At 64.6% G+C, this 10738-nt stretch overlaps 4 protein-coding genes across 4 annotated transcripts; 1 reads left to right on the top strand and 3 right to left on the bottom strand.

The window, feature by feature from the left end:
- Nucleotides 1-295: 295 nt before the first annotated feature.
- MNEG_6103 (DEAD-box ATP-dependent RNA helicase 22) lies at nt 296-2465 on the top strand (the record flags this gene model as incomplete). The annotated part of the gene is made up of 3 exons (XM_014045425.1): nt 296-943; nt 1169-1681; nt 1941-2465. 3 exons carry the CDS (start codon nt 296-298, stop codon nt 2463-2465), a joined length of 1686 nt encoding a protein of 561 aa, XP_013900879.1.
- Nucleotides 2466-3402: 937 nt separating this feature from the next.
- Nucleotides 3403-5994, bottom strand: MNEG_6102 (putative zinc transporter 8; the record flags this gene model as incomplete). The annotated part of the gene is made up of 7 exons (XM_014045424.1): nt 3403-3541; nt 3755-3981; nt 4240-4303; nt 4641-4897; nt 5105-5239; nt 5609-5768; nt 5963-5994. The coding sequence occupies 7 exons, from the start codon at nt 5992-5994 to the stop codon at nt 3403-3405; spliced, it is 1014 nt and encodes a 337-aa protein (XP_013900878.1).
- A 3386-nt stretch (nt 5995-9380) lies between these two features.
- Nucleotides 9381-10263, bottom strand: MNEG_6101 (hypothetical protein; the record flags this gene model as incomplete). Its single annotated transcript, XM_014045423.1, has 2 exons — nt 9381-9623; nt 10243-10263. 2 exons carry the CDS (start codon nt 10261-10263, stop codon nt 9381-9383), a joined length of 264 nt encoding a protein of 87 aa, XP_013900877.1.
- Nucleotides 10264-10399: 136 nt separating this feature from the next.
- Nucleotides 10400-10672, bottom strand: MNEG_6100 (hypothetical protein; the record flags this gene model as incomplete). The annotated part of the gene is made up of 1 exon (XM_014045422.1): nt 10400-10672. One exon carries the CDS (start codon nt 10670-10672, stop codon nt 10400-10402), a length of 273 nt encoding a protein of 90 aa, XP_013900876.1.
- Nucleotides 10673-10738: the final 66 nt, after the last annotated feature.

The raw sequence follows: 10738 nt of genomic DNA, 5'->3' as shown, positions 1-10738 counted from the left end.
CGGCAGCGGAGGGTCCTACCGCGGCGGCGGCGCCGCCCGCCGCCAGCCCCCGCCCTCGCCGCTGCTGCAAAGGCAGCAGGCGCCGCCGCGCGCCGATTACTTCTATGCTGAGTCCGCGGCGTCTTTCGAGCAGCTCGGGCTAAGCCCGGCGGTCGCGGCCGCGCTGCAGGCGGCTGGTTACCCACGCCCATCTCGGGTGCAGGTGCGTGCACGGGCACTCGCACGGGCCCGGCCGGCCGGCGGCGCCGCGGGAGCAGCAACGCAGTGACGCCTGCCGCCTGCTGTCGGCTCGGGCATGCAAGCAGAGGCGCCCGCCTGCTTGGCAGCCGCTGCCTGCGGTGCAAACGCCGCGCTGACGGCCCACGGCGACCACCCCTCACCGGCGACGCGTCTATGGCTCCTAATACCACAGGAGCTTGCCGTGCCGCCGCTGCTGGCGGGCAAGGACGTCGTTCTTGCCGCAGAGACGGGCAGCGGCAAGACCCTCGCCTACCTGGCACCAATAGCATCGCTGCTCCTCCGCCACCGCGAGGCCGAGGCTGAGGGTGGCGCCGCCGCCGCGCCGCCGGGGCCCGGCGCCGGCGGCGGCCCGGACGCGCCGCCGGCCGCGGCGGAGGCGCGGCGCCCCCTGGCCCTCGTCCTGGTCCCCAACACCGCCCTCGCCGCTCAGGTGCTCGTCGCCGCCGGCGCGCTGCGCGGCGCCGACGGCGCGCCGCTGCTGCGCGCGATCACCGTCTCGTCCCGCTGTCCGCCGCCCTTTGACCGGCCCGACCTGGTCGTCACCACGCCGGGCGCCCTGGTGACGCTGCTGCGGGACGTGGAGGGTTACGGGTGGCTGTGGACGCCGGAGGGGCTGGCGTCCGCGGTGAGGCACCTGGTGGTTGACGAGGCGGACCTCTTACTAAACGGCGGTTACGAGAGGGACCTCAAAAACATCCTGGAGGTGCGGTTAAGGGTTGTTTGCATGCGGCCGGTGATGATCGCGCACGTGAGGGCACAAATGAACTGGTGCTTGCCGACATGGGCTGTAGATTGTATGGTGGGAGCAAGAGACAGGGATTATAGGTAATGGCAGCCTGTCCAGAAGAAAGGTGGTTTGACGGGCTGCTCACAGTCAACCCCATGCCTGGTGCCCTGTGCATGCGGCGGCCGCAACCGGCCCTCGCAGCTTATGAAGGTGTACGAGCGCCGCCAGATGGAGGAGGCAGCTGCCGCGCAGCTGCGCGTCTCCCCGGAGCTGATGCGCGGCCTGCCGCGGCCGCTCAAGCTCGCCCTCTGGGACGGCGGAGTGAAAGCCCTCCTGGCCGCCGGCTGGCGGAGCCCCGGCGCCGCGCGGAGCAGCGGCGGTGGCGGCGGCGGCGAGGAGCGGGCCGCCGGCATCGGCAAGGACGCGGCGGCGGCGCTGCGGAAGCAGTACGCGTTCGTGGCGGCGACGATGCCTGCTGTCAGCCAGGAGGACACCGGCAGCGAGCTGCAGCGGCGGTACAAGGGGGCGGTGTGGGTGGCCGGTGACTTGCTGCACCGCAGCAAGCCGCGGGTGACGCACGAGTGGGTGGAGTTGCAGGAGGACGGCCAGGCCTGGGCCGACGCGCTGACGCGCGCGGTGACGGGCTGCGAGGACTACGCGGCGGGCCGGGCGCGCGTGCTGGTGTTTTCGAAGGACGTCGCGAGCGCGGACGCGGTGAGAGGGGGCGGCGAGTGGTGGGGCGCCGCGGCAGCAGGTCGGGGCGCTGAATTGGGCACAGCACGACGCCAGCCCTGTAGACCCTGGGGTTCACCGAAAACGAGCCGTTGTCGCTGCAGAGGGCCGTGGTGAGGACCTAGCTGTGCGGCAGCATCACAATCCCCATTTGCGCCCTCCACACGGAAATGCCCGTCCTTCGACCGGCTCCTTGACTGATCCTGCTCGTTCCCTGCTGCGTTCTGGACAACCGACCCAGGTGTCTGAGCTGCTTGGGCGCCGCGGAGTGCGCCACCACGTGTACCACAAAGCTGTGCCTCAAGAGGACCGCGAGGCCGCGCTCCTAGCCATGGCCACAGCTGCGGCAGCGGACGGGCCCGGCGGGAGCAGCAGCGGCAGCAGCGGCGGCGGCGGCGGCAGCGGCAGGGGCAACGTGGTTTTGGTCAGCACGGACGCGGCGGCGCGCGGGATCGACCTGCCGGGCGTGACCCACGTAGTCCAGGCGGACTTTGCGCTGAACGCCGTGGACTTCATCCACCGCATCGGCCGGACTGCCCGCGCGGACCGGGGCGGCAAGGTCACGTCACTGGTGCTGCCTGAGGCGTCTGTCCTGGCGGCGGCGCTGAGGGCGTACGTCGAGGAGGGGCGGCCGCTGGAGGGCGCCTTTAGCAGAAATCGGTCGTTCAGCAAGAAGGTCCGAAAGTACGGCACCTTTGTGCCTCGCGGAGAGGAGGGGCCGGGGGGCCGCGGCGAGGGCGGCGGCGGCGCCGATGCGCGGCAGTGAGTGGATGGCGGCTAGAGACCTGCTGTAACACACACGGCTGGTTTGTTCATGCCCACCCCCCTCACCCCCGCTGGTGAGGGGGTGAGGGGCAGGGCGCTGCGGCGGCGCGACACAGCTTGATGCAGGCAGGGTCACCCTAGGAAGCTGGGTCGTCTGCACTTAGAACAGATTCGTTACATGCACCCGCGGCAGGAGGGATTGCATGCAGCAATGCAACTGCTCCCAGTATTTTTTGGAGCGAGGGCAGCAGCACAGTTTAGGGTAGGCATTTTGCAGGCTATTGGCCCTGTGTAACCCCCTTTCACGCCCCGGGCAGCATCACTGGAAAGCAGGGGCGTAGGTGATGGCCAAGGGTTTGTACCACGATGAACCACGCATGGGAGGAGCCGTGAGAAGTATCAATGCAGTCAAAGTGCAGCTCGCTCGCAGCCAGCGACGCGCGCGGGAGCTGCACACGCGCCCTGGGCGCAGGGAGCGTCCAAGTGGCAGCAGCAATGCATGGTGGTTGCTGCGAGAGTGGTTGGATGCCAGAGCAGCTTCCCCTGGGCAAGTGAAAGGGATCTTGGCCCCGGTTTTGTTTGTTATAAGCGGTTGGGTTTGTGCGTATGCACCAAATAAGTCGCTGCAGCCAAGAGTGTCGGGGGGGCGCATGCAGATGCCTGCTTGGCACACGTTATGCAATGGGCGTGAAAAGTAGGCCATGGATAAGAGACCAACAACACTAGCCGTTTTGGCTAGCCAGTGGGCGTGTGAGCCGCCATTTCCCGCCATTGCTCTAAGCAGGCAACGGAAATCGACGCCAGGGGGGATGAGCAGGCTGTGTGCACCCAGCGTCGGCAGGGTGGCGCGCATCGGGGCCAAACAGAGTGCATGCTTGCGCACATCGCGTCCCCACAACATTGACTGCCGCCTAGAGCAGCAAGCTTGCGCATTGGGATCACGACCAGATGGCGAGGACGGCCATGCAGGCGGCGCCCAAGAGCAGGCCCGACGTTAGGCCGAGGCGCAGCCGCGTGTGGCTGAGCAGATCGGCGCGGGAGAACTCCTCAGCAATAAGCTGCAGCAGGGAGATGTAACTGCGAGGGGCCGATGAATCAAGAGAGTTTGTGACGTGTGTCAGCCGTTGAATACAGGGAGGAAACCGGGTCAGCAAGGGACGTAAACAGGCCTGCCAAGCTCCAAGTCCGTCAGAGCGCGGGTCCAACCTGCACGCAGAGTTGGTTGCGGCTGCCGCATGTCAAGCGCCGGGCTTGCAAGTGTTTCCCGCCAAGGCAGGGCGTCGCACTCACATGAGCATGCCGCCGGAGACGCCGTTGAGCGTGCCCTGCACAACCTTGGACGCCACGCTGTTGTGGTCGTACGTCGAGGCCAGCCCGATGCCGATGGCGATGCCGATGCTGGTGGTGACCGCGTACATGGCCACCATGATGACCTTCTTGACCTTGGAGAAAGGGGTGAGGGCGAGGACGGTGCCAAGGGACAGGCCCTCCAGGCCCTGGTGGATGACGAGGGCTACCTGCGAGCGGGGCAAGGGTTGGAGGAAGGGCAGTAGATCAGCGGGGCAGGCCGTAGGTGCGGTTCCAAAGAGCACAAAACGGGGTTGATTATCGGTTGGTGAGTAGAGCGTGAATTGGGCGACTTGGCAGCCAGGACCCCCTAGACCCTCACCCTAACACGCCCACAAATACCTTTGACTCACACATGTTTGGCTGGCGCTGTGGACAAACACACAGCTCCAGCTCCACCCCCGCCCCTCACTCACGCAACCACTCACCAGGAGCACGATAACAAGGTGCCGGTCCTCGGTGATGACACCGACACCTACACCGATGATCACACTGCGGCACAAACGAGGACATGGCATATTGGTGAGTATGTGTGTGTATATGTGCGAGTGTGCGTGCTTGCACGCGTGTGTGGGCGCATGCTTGGATGTGCTTGTCTGCGGGAGCTGGTGGGCTCGCGCGCAGGCAGGGAGAAGATTGAGGGTGGGTGACCCCTCAAGGGGGGCTGCCATGACAACTTTGCTGTTGCAGACCTCAGCGCCGCTGGCCCAGGCAGCAACCAGGTGTACTTGGGACAAAGCAACGCGCATGCGCCAACATGCCCGCACGCAAGGCCGCTGGTGATGGCAGGTTGTCTCGCGCTACGCGCGGCTGGCAGAGTGGCGCCCACCTGTGGAAGATGCAGCCCAGCTCCATTGTGTAAGCAGTGACGTACGCCCTCACCCCGGCCATGGCCGACCCAGCGCCGCCAGGCCCCAGCCAGCGCTGCGCGGTGAGGCTGCTCGTGCACGCGTGTGCGTGTGCGGCGGGCGGGTGGGCGGCCGCAGCGTCGGGGGCGGCGGCGTCCGTGTCCTTGTGGGTAGCGGTGTCCTTGATGGAAGCTTCCATGTCGTTATGGTGGTGGTGGTTGCTGTGTACCTGGTCACCCTGAATCATGTTGTTGATTGTGTGTGGTGCTTCGAGTCAGTACTTGCATACGTTGGGACCTGGATAGGAGCTCCGGGCAGCACCGCAAGCCCGCGAGGCATGCTGCAGTCATGCCAGCTCCGCGAAACGTTCAGGGGTTGCCGCAGGTTTAGGATGGATGGACTGCCTACACACAATAAAGGAAACGACCCCATACAACCATCGCACCTTGGGTGACCAAAGGGCAGTGAGGGAGCTCTCCAGGATGATCATCACGAGGATGCCGCCCAGAACGGTGATGCCCCCAATGGGGTAGCTGACAACCTCGGACAACTCCATGACCGCCTCAGGGACGATGTGGATCTGGCGGGTGGGGGTGGCGCCGTTTGTGGTGACCATGGTGTCCAGGATGAAGCGTTTGAGGGTGGAAATTGTGCTGCTTGTGGGGCCAGGTCGAGAAAGTTGTCCCTGCTGTAATCTTATCAACGCACCAGTCATAAGAGTGCAAGGCGCGGGCGCACGCGCGAGGACTGTGCCATCAAGCGCTGCCCAAATGATGGAGTGACAAGCTGGAGGAGACTTGCACGCAAGGGACTGGCGCTGGCCTCGCGGCGCTGCGGAGCTTTGCCGGCCAGTCTTTGTGGGAGGGGCAAGCGCTTGCTCAGCGCGGGCGGCGGCTGCACGCGCCAGTGCACGCGCATTCCTGCGGCACAGGGGCGAGGCAATGCGCACCAGTGCCAGGGCCAGGATGATGCCTCCGCTGAAGGCGCGCGCGCCGCGCGCCACCGGCGAGTCGGGGCTCTGGAACGCGCGCAGGAACAGGGGCGGCAGGCCGCACAGCAGCGCGCCGGCGGCGATGGCGAAGATGGCGGCAATGCGCACGTCCAGGGTGCTGCGGTTGGTTGACGGCGGGCAGGTTGTGTGTTAGATGTTGGGCATCAATGGGCACTGCATGGGCTTTGAGTGGCAATGCGCGCGGGATGCCTCAGGTCACCAATCGCAAGCATCCAGAAGCGGTAGGCCGGCGGCGGCACCAACACAGTGGATGCCGGTGGTGGAAAGGGGGGTGAGCGGTGGGACCCGCACCTCTCATGGACCTCATGGTCAGCCTCATGCATGGCATGGTCAGCATCAGCCTCGTGGGCATGAGAGTTCGTCACGTGGTTGAGGCCAAGGAGCAGGCGGCGTGCAGTCACCATGGCAGACGCCATTGACCGAAGCTGTTTTGCGCAGCTGGTCGGCAAGAAAGAGAGAAAATCAAAAAGACTGCCTCGATGGGCTGGAAGCCACTGGATAAGATCGGTGTGAACAGGGCGGCCGTCAGAGGGTGAGCGATCTCTGAATTGCGTCTCCTGTGGAGGGCGCACTGATGTGAAAGGTAGTTCAAGAGTCATGCGCACCTGATGCACTATCCTTTTCGGCGATAGGGCGGCGCCCTGCCTGGAATGGCCTGCGAGTACTGCGGAGTACCAGTCAAGCACCGCTGGTGTCACCCGGTGACTGCTCTCGACAGCACCCTGGCCCTCCCCTAGCCTGTGGCACAACCCCCCTGGCTCAGATGTTGCGAGTTGTTGGGCCCTCAGTATGGCACCCTGACACGAAGCACCAAGCGGGGTGCAAAAGCGCACCCGAGGTCTTCCCCCTGCAGGGGCAAGCAGGCACAGGCCGCAGAGAAGGTGGCGCTCGCCCCATGTGGCCCCTAGGCGCCAAGCACACTGCGGCCTGCACCTGCTGGTGCCTGCTGTCATCTGGAGAGGCCGCGGCCAGGTGCAGTGCAAAAAGCCTTTTTGCGACGTGGCCTGGTGACGGCCACTAATCGGGCTTGCCAGGCAACGTTTGGGCAGTGAACCGCCGTCCAGCACAGTGCGTAACTGACCAAACAAATGCAAATGCAATTGGCCGTAACGGCAAATTTCTTCACCAAACATCTACACTGTGTCCCTTCCATGAATGGTCACGAATCCAGTAATGCTGCCTGGCTGCCCAGAGACTAACTGGTGGAGTTAGTCAAGGCAGTGGCGCAGAGTCAAGCGAGCCGGCGGCTTTCATGCCAGTGTGAGCCTGCTCGCCAGGCACAGGGCGCCAGTGCCGCATACAGTGCACAGCACAGCGTGTTTCCAATGCGCCACAGCGACCTGCGCAACTTTTCTCTTCTTCGTGCACCATTCAAATGCATCACCGCTGGCGCTGCATATCACCGCTTTGCAACAGTCAACACGCCAAGAGAGCCGATTGCACCTCCTGCGCGTTCTGTGTACAGCCCCGCGTGCCCGTCTTGCACTGCTTCACATATCAAGGAGGGTCAAAGTTCCTTCCCAGACATTAGAGCGCAGCAGTGGGTGCAGGACGCAGACGCACGGGTTGGGCTTGAGTATATTGCTGTGCCTGGGTGCGTAACAAGGGGCTGTAGTGAATTTGCTTGCACTGAAGGTTTCAGGACCGGGGGATGCAAAAGTGTGTTGTGGGTTGCCACGAACAAGGGGCCCTTTTGATCAGGCCCAGGACCTTGTCGGGCGTTACATTATGCTACACTTCCCTGCTAACCGAGCAAATTCACAGACATGCTCCACATCTCGCTGCCAAGCGTCCACCAAGAGTTAAGTTGGCCCCATTCAAACAGCTGGTTACCAAAGTCGGCCATTTGCACGACGGCTCTGCAGGGTAGTAAGGTTTGACTAAGCAAGGTTGACCGCCCAAACCAAAACAATTCAGCAGTGTATGGCTGAAGGCGCAGCCATGGCGCTCTCACATTCAACATTGCAGACTAGGGTGTCGTGCACGCATCTAGGGCACAAGCAGGGGCACGCAAGTGGCCCGATCAATCGATGCCTGACCCAGGGCCTGGCATCATCACTGTGACGACCTGATGCATGTGGCCGTGCGTGCGCATCAGCGTGCTTTGCGCGCTTCCTGTGCACACTGCCAGCGAGGTTCTGTCCACCGCAGCAATGTATGTGTGGCTTCCGCTCATCAAGGGAGCTGGCAGCTGCGTTTTCTAAGTGCAGGGCCGAACAAACCTGTTGCAGGGCAAGCGACGCGTAACTTCGTATCATAGTACTAGCACACATCTAGGAAGTGCGTCATGGCGGATCACCGGGGCTTGGCGCTCCTCTTGGGAGTGCTCCTGCTGCCTTTTGCGCACGGGCAGACGGTGGAGACATACGTCACCGACGATGTTTATCCCATAAATGATTTTGGGACGGTCAACATCGCAAACGTGAGCAAGCAACACCGTGCAAGAGCTGTGCCGCCCCGTGCGGGCGTGCCGCTCGCGTCTCGCTGCTTGCACATCGCCGTGCGGTTGCATGCCTCCGACCGTCGCGCATGCACCTCACCGTCGCCGCGGCGGTGCATGCGTGACCATGCTGACATCCAGGTGCTTAGTACCGTGCACCTGGTGCGATCCGCGCCACGCGCTGCATGCTGACGTGTGCGTGGCCCGCCGTGCTGCTGCGCGTGCAGGTCATCTCCAACATCTGGGTGGGGGCGTTTGCCCTCACCAGCATCATCTTTGCCGTGTTTGGTGAGTCGTAAAGCGGCTGCGGCGCCCACGCCCTGCTCCTGCCTTGCACACGCCTGCTTCGCACAGTGGCCCCCTGCGAGCCGCCCGGCGTTGCCGCCGCTCGACGGCCCATGCCCCCGTCCTCACCCTCCTATCCCCTCCCCCGCCATGCCCTTCCCGTTAGGCCTCGCCGTCGCGTGGCAGTGGCCCAACCCGCGGTGCTTCTGCTACCGCACGCCGTATTCCGACCTCCCGAACGCGGCCGGCTCGCGGGCGTGTTGTTCGCTATACACCCTCAATGTTGGATTCCTGGTGGCCTGGATCCTGCTGCTCGCAATCATGGCTGTCAGCCGTGACATCATCCGCATCGCAATCTGTGTCTCATTCGTGGTGGTGCACGCGTTCGCGGTCGGCGCGTTCAGGTTCCAGTTCAAGCGGAAGGGGCGGCCCTCATACCCAGAGGCCGAAACGGTGGGCAGGGCGTGCTGGGTGCGCGACGGGGTCCGGCTGGCTGCAGGACCAAGCGTGCGGCAGGGCCTCAAGCCCCTGCCTGCTCCTGAGTGCGGCTGCACTTTGAATGAACTCACGTGCCCCTCTCGCACCCCCCACGCCATAAAATGCCGCCCTCGGCCGCTGCCCCGGCAGTCTGGCCTCAACGGCGGCTCGTCAGCGCCTGGCGTGCCCATGTACCACATACCAATGACGACAGCTACAGTGGGTGAACCCGCGCCCGGCGTGGCCGTGCCGCCGACCTGGGGAACGTACCCGCCCCCGCCGCCGCAGCAGCAGCCAGGCGCCGCCGGCGGCGCAGCCGCCGCGCCCTCGGGGGCGCCGGGCCCGTACGGCTGGCGGGGCGCGGCACCGGCGGGCGCGGCGGGCTGCGGGACGGGCCCGGTGCCCCCGGGGCAGGCGCAGCAGCAACCATACGCATATGGGTCTCCCTACCCGTATGGGGCGCCTGCCAGCCAGGCAATGCCGCCGCTGTATGGGGGCTACCCCCCTTCAGCCGGGTACCCGCCTGTCGCAGGCGTCGTCGCCGCGGGCACGTGGCAGCAGCAGCAGCCGCAGGCCTTCCAGCCGCAGCAGCAGCCCCAGCAGCAGCAGCAGCAGCAGCAGCAGCAGCAGCAGCAGCAGCAGCAGCAGCAGCAGCAGCAGCAGCAGCCGCCGGCGACCCAGCAGCGGCAGGATCCGCAGGCAGGCACGGCGGCAAGCGGCGGCGAGCGCGCGGCCGACGCTGGCGATGCGCTGACTTCGCAGAGGCGTTAGGGTGGACTTCGAACTTGGGGGTGTGGCGAGAGGCGAGCAGCTGGAGTGTCATTGGGAAGTGTGTTACAAGGACTTTCTAACTTGCACTTGGTGGGGGGCAGTGTCTAGTGGCAGCGAACCGCTGAATCATGCAGGCAGCAGTGCGGCGCGTGCGCGGCATCGCTAGCCGGGTGGTCTCGTGCTGAGCTGCTTGCTTTTCGCAGCATGGGCGACTTGAAAGCTGTCGAGGCGTGCTGGCCGCGGCGCGAGGAGTGTTTGATCGCACTGTCTGTCGCGGCGTGCCGCCTTGTATCGGGGAGGTGCGCGTTGGTCAGCTTGTGCTGAGTCAAACTTGTTATGCTGAGCTGGCAGCGGGCGTACATGGTATGGGCCGCGCATAATCGAGGTTCCTGGCCGCATATCACTGTTTTTCAAGTTGGTTGCATTTTCACCCCTCCCCCCCCCCCGCCCCACCCACGCAAAACACAAACTTGACACCCTGCAGCGATGGTTGGTTTCATTACACATAAGTTCAAGCGCCGATGTAACACAAAGACATGTGCGCAAAAGAAGTCAACGGGGTGAAGCAATCGGCTGCGTTTGCGCCACCAATCCATACCTTGGCGAGCAAAAGGGCCATTTTGCGCGCAGTCCTCCCGAGAAATAGGTCAGTCAACCAAACAAGCGTGTCACGCACCCAACAGCCGGCCACCCCAATGGCACCCCGCAAATCAGGCGGCGTCGATCGGCCTGGGTTGGGCTCAGGCCCAACCAGATCACTTCTTCTTGGCGTCCTTGGACTTCTTGATATCCTTGACCTCGAGCTCCTCGATCACAAACTGGGTGTCTGGCGGCGTCAGCAGGCCGCCGGCCGGGCCGAACGCCTTCTTCGCCGCCTCGAGCGCGGGGAAGAACACAAACCCGCCGAGGGAGATCCAGATCAGGCGCGGCTGCCAGCCCGACATGAAGGCCGCCCAGCCCTCTGTGCGCGCGATGGTGAGCGTCGCGTCGACCAGGTTCTTGTAGCGGCCCGACGCGCCCTGCGTCATGAGGCGCGTCTTGAGCACGTCGAGGGGCGTGGTGACGATGCCTGGGCGGGGCGGCGGGATTTGGGG

This window comes from Monoraphidium neglectum (assembly GCF_000611645.1).
Source record: "Monoraphidium neglectum strain SAG 48.87 unplaced genomic scaffold scaffold00962, whole genome shotgun sequence".
Lineage (NCBI taxonomy): Eukaryota > Viridiplantae > Chlorophyta > Chlorophyceae > Sphaeropleales > Selenastraceae > Monoraphidium > Monoraphidium neglectum.
Note: the sequence above shows the minus strand (reverse complement) of the source record. Positions and strands in the feature narration are given on the sequence as shown.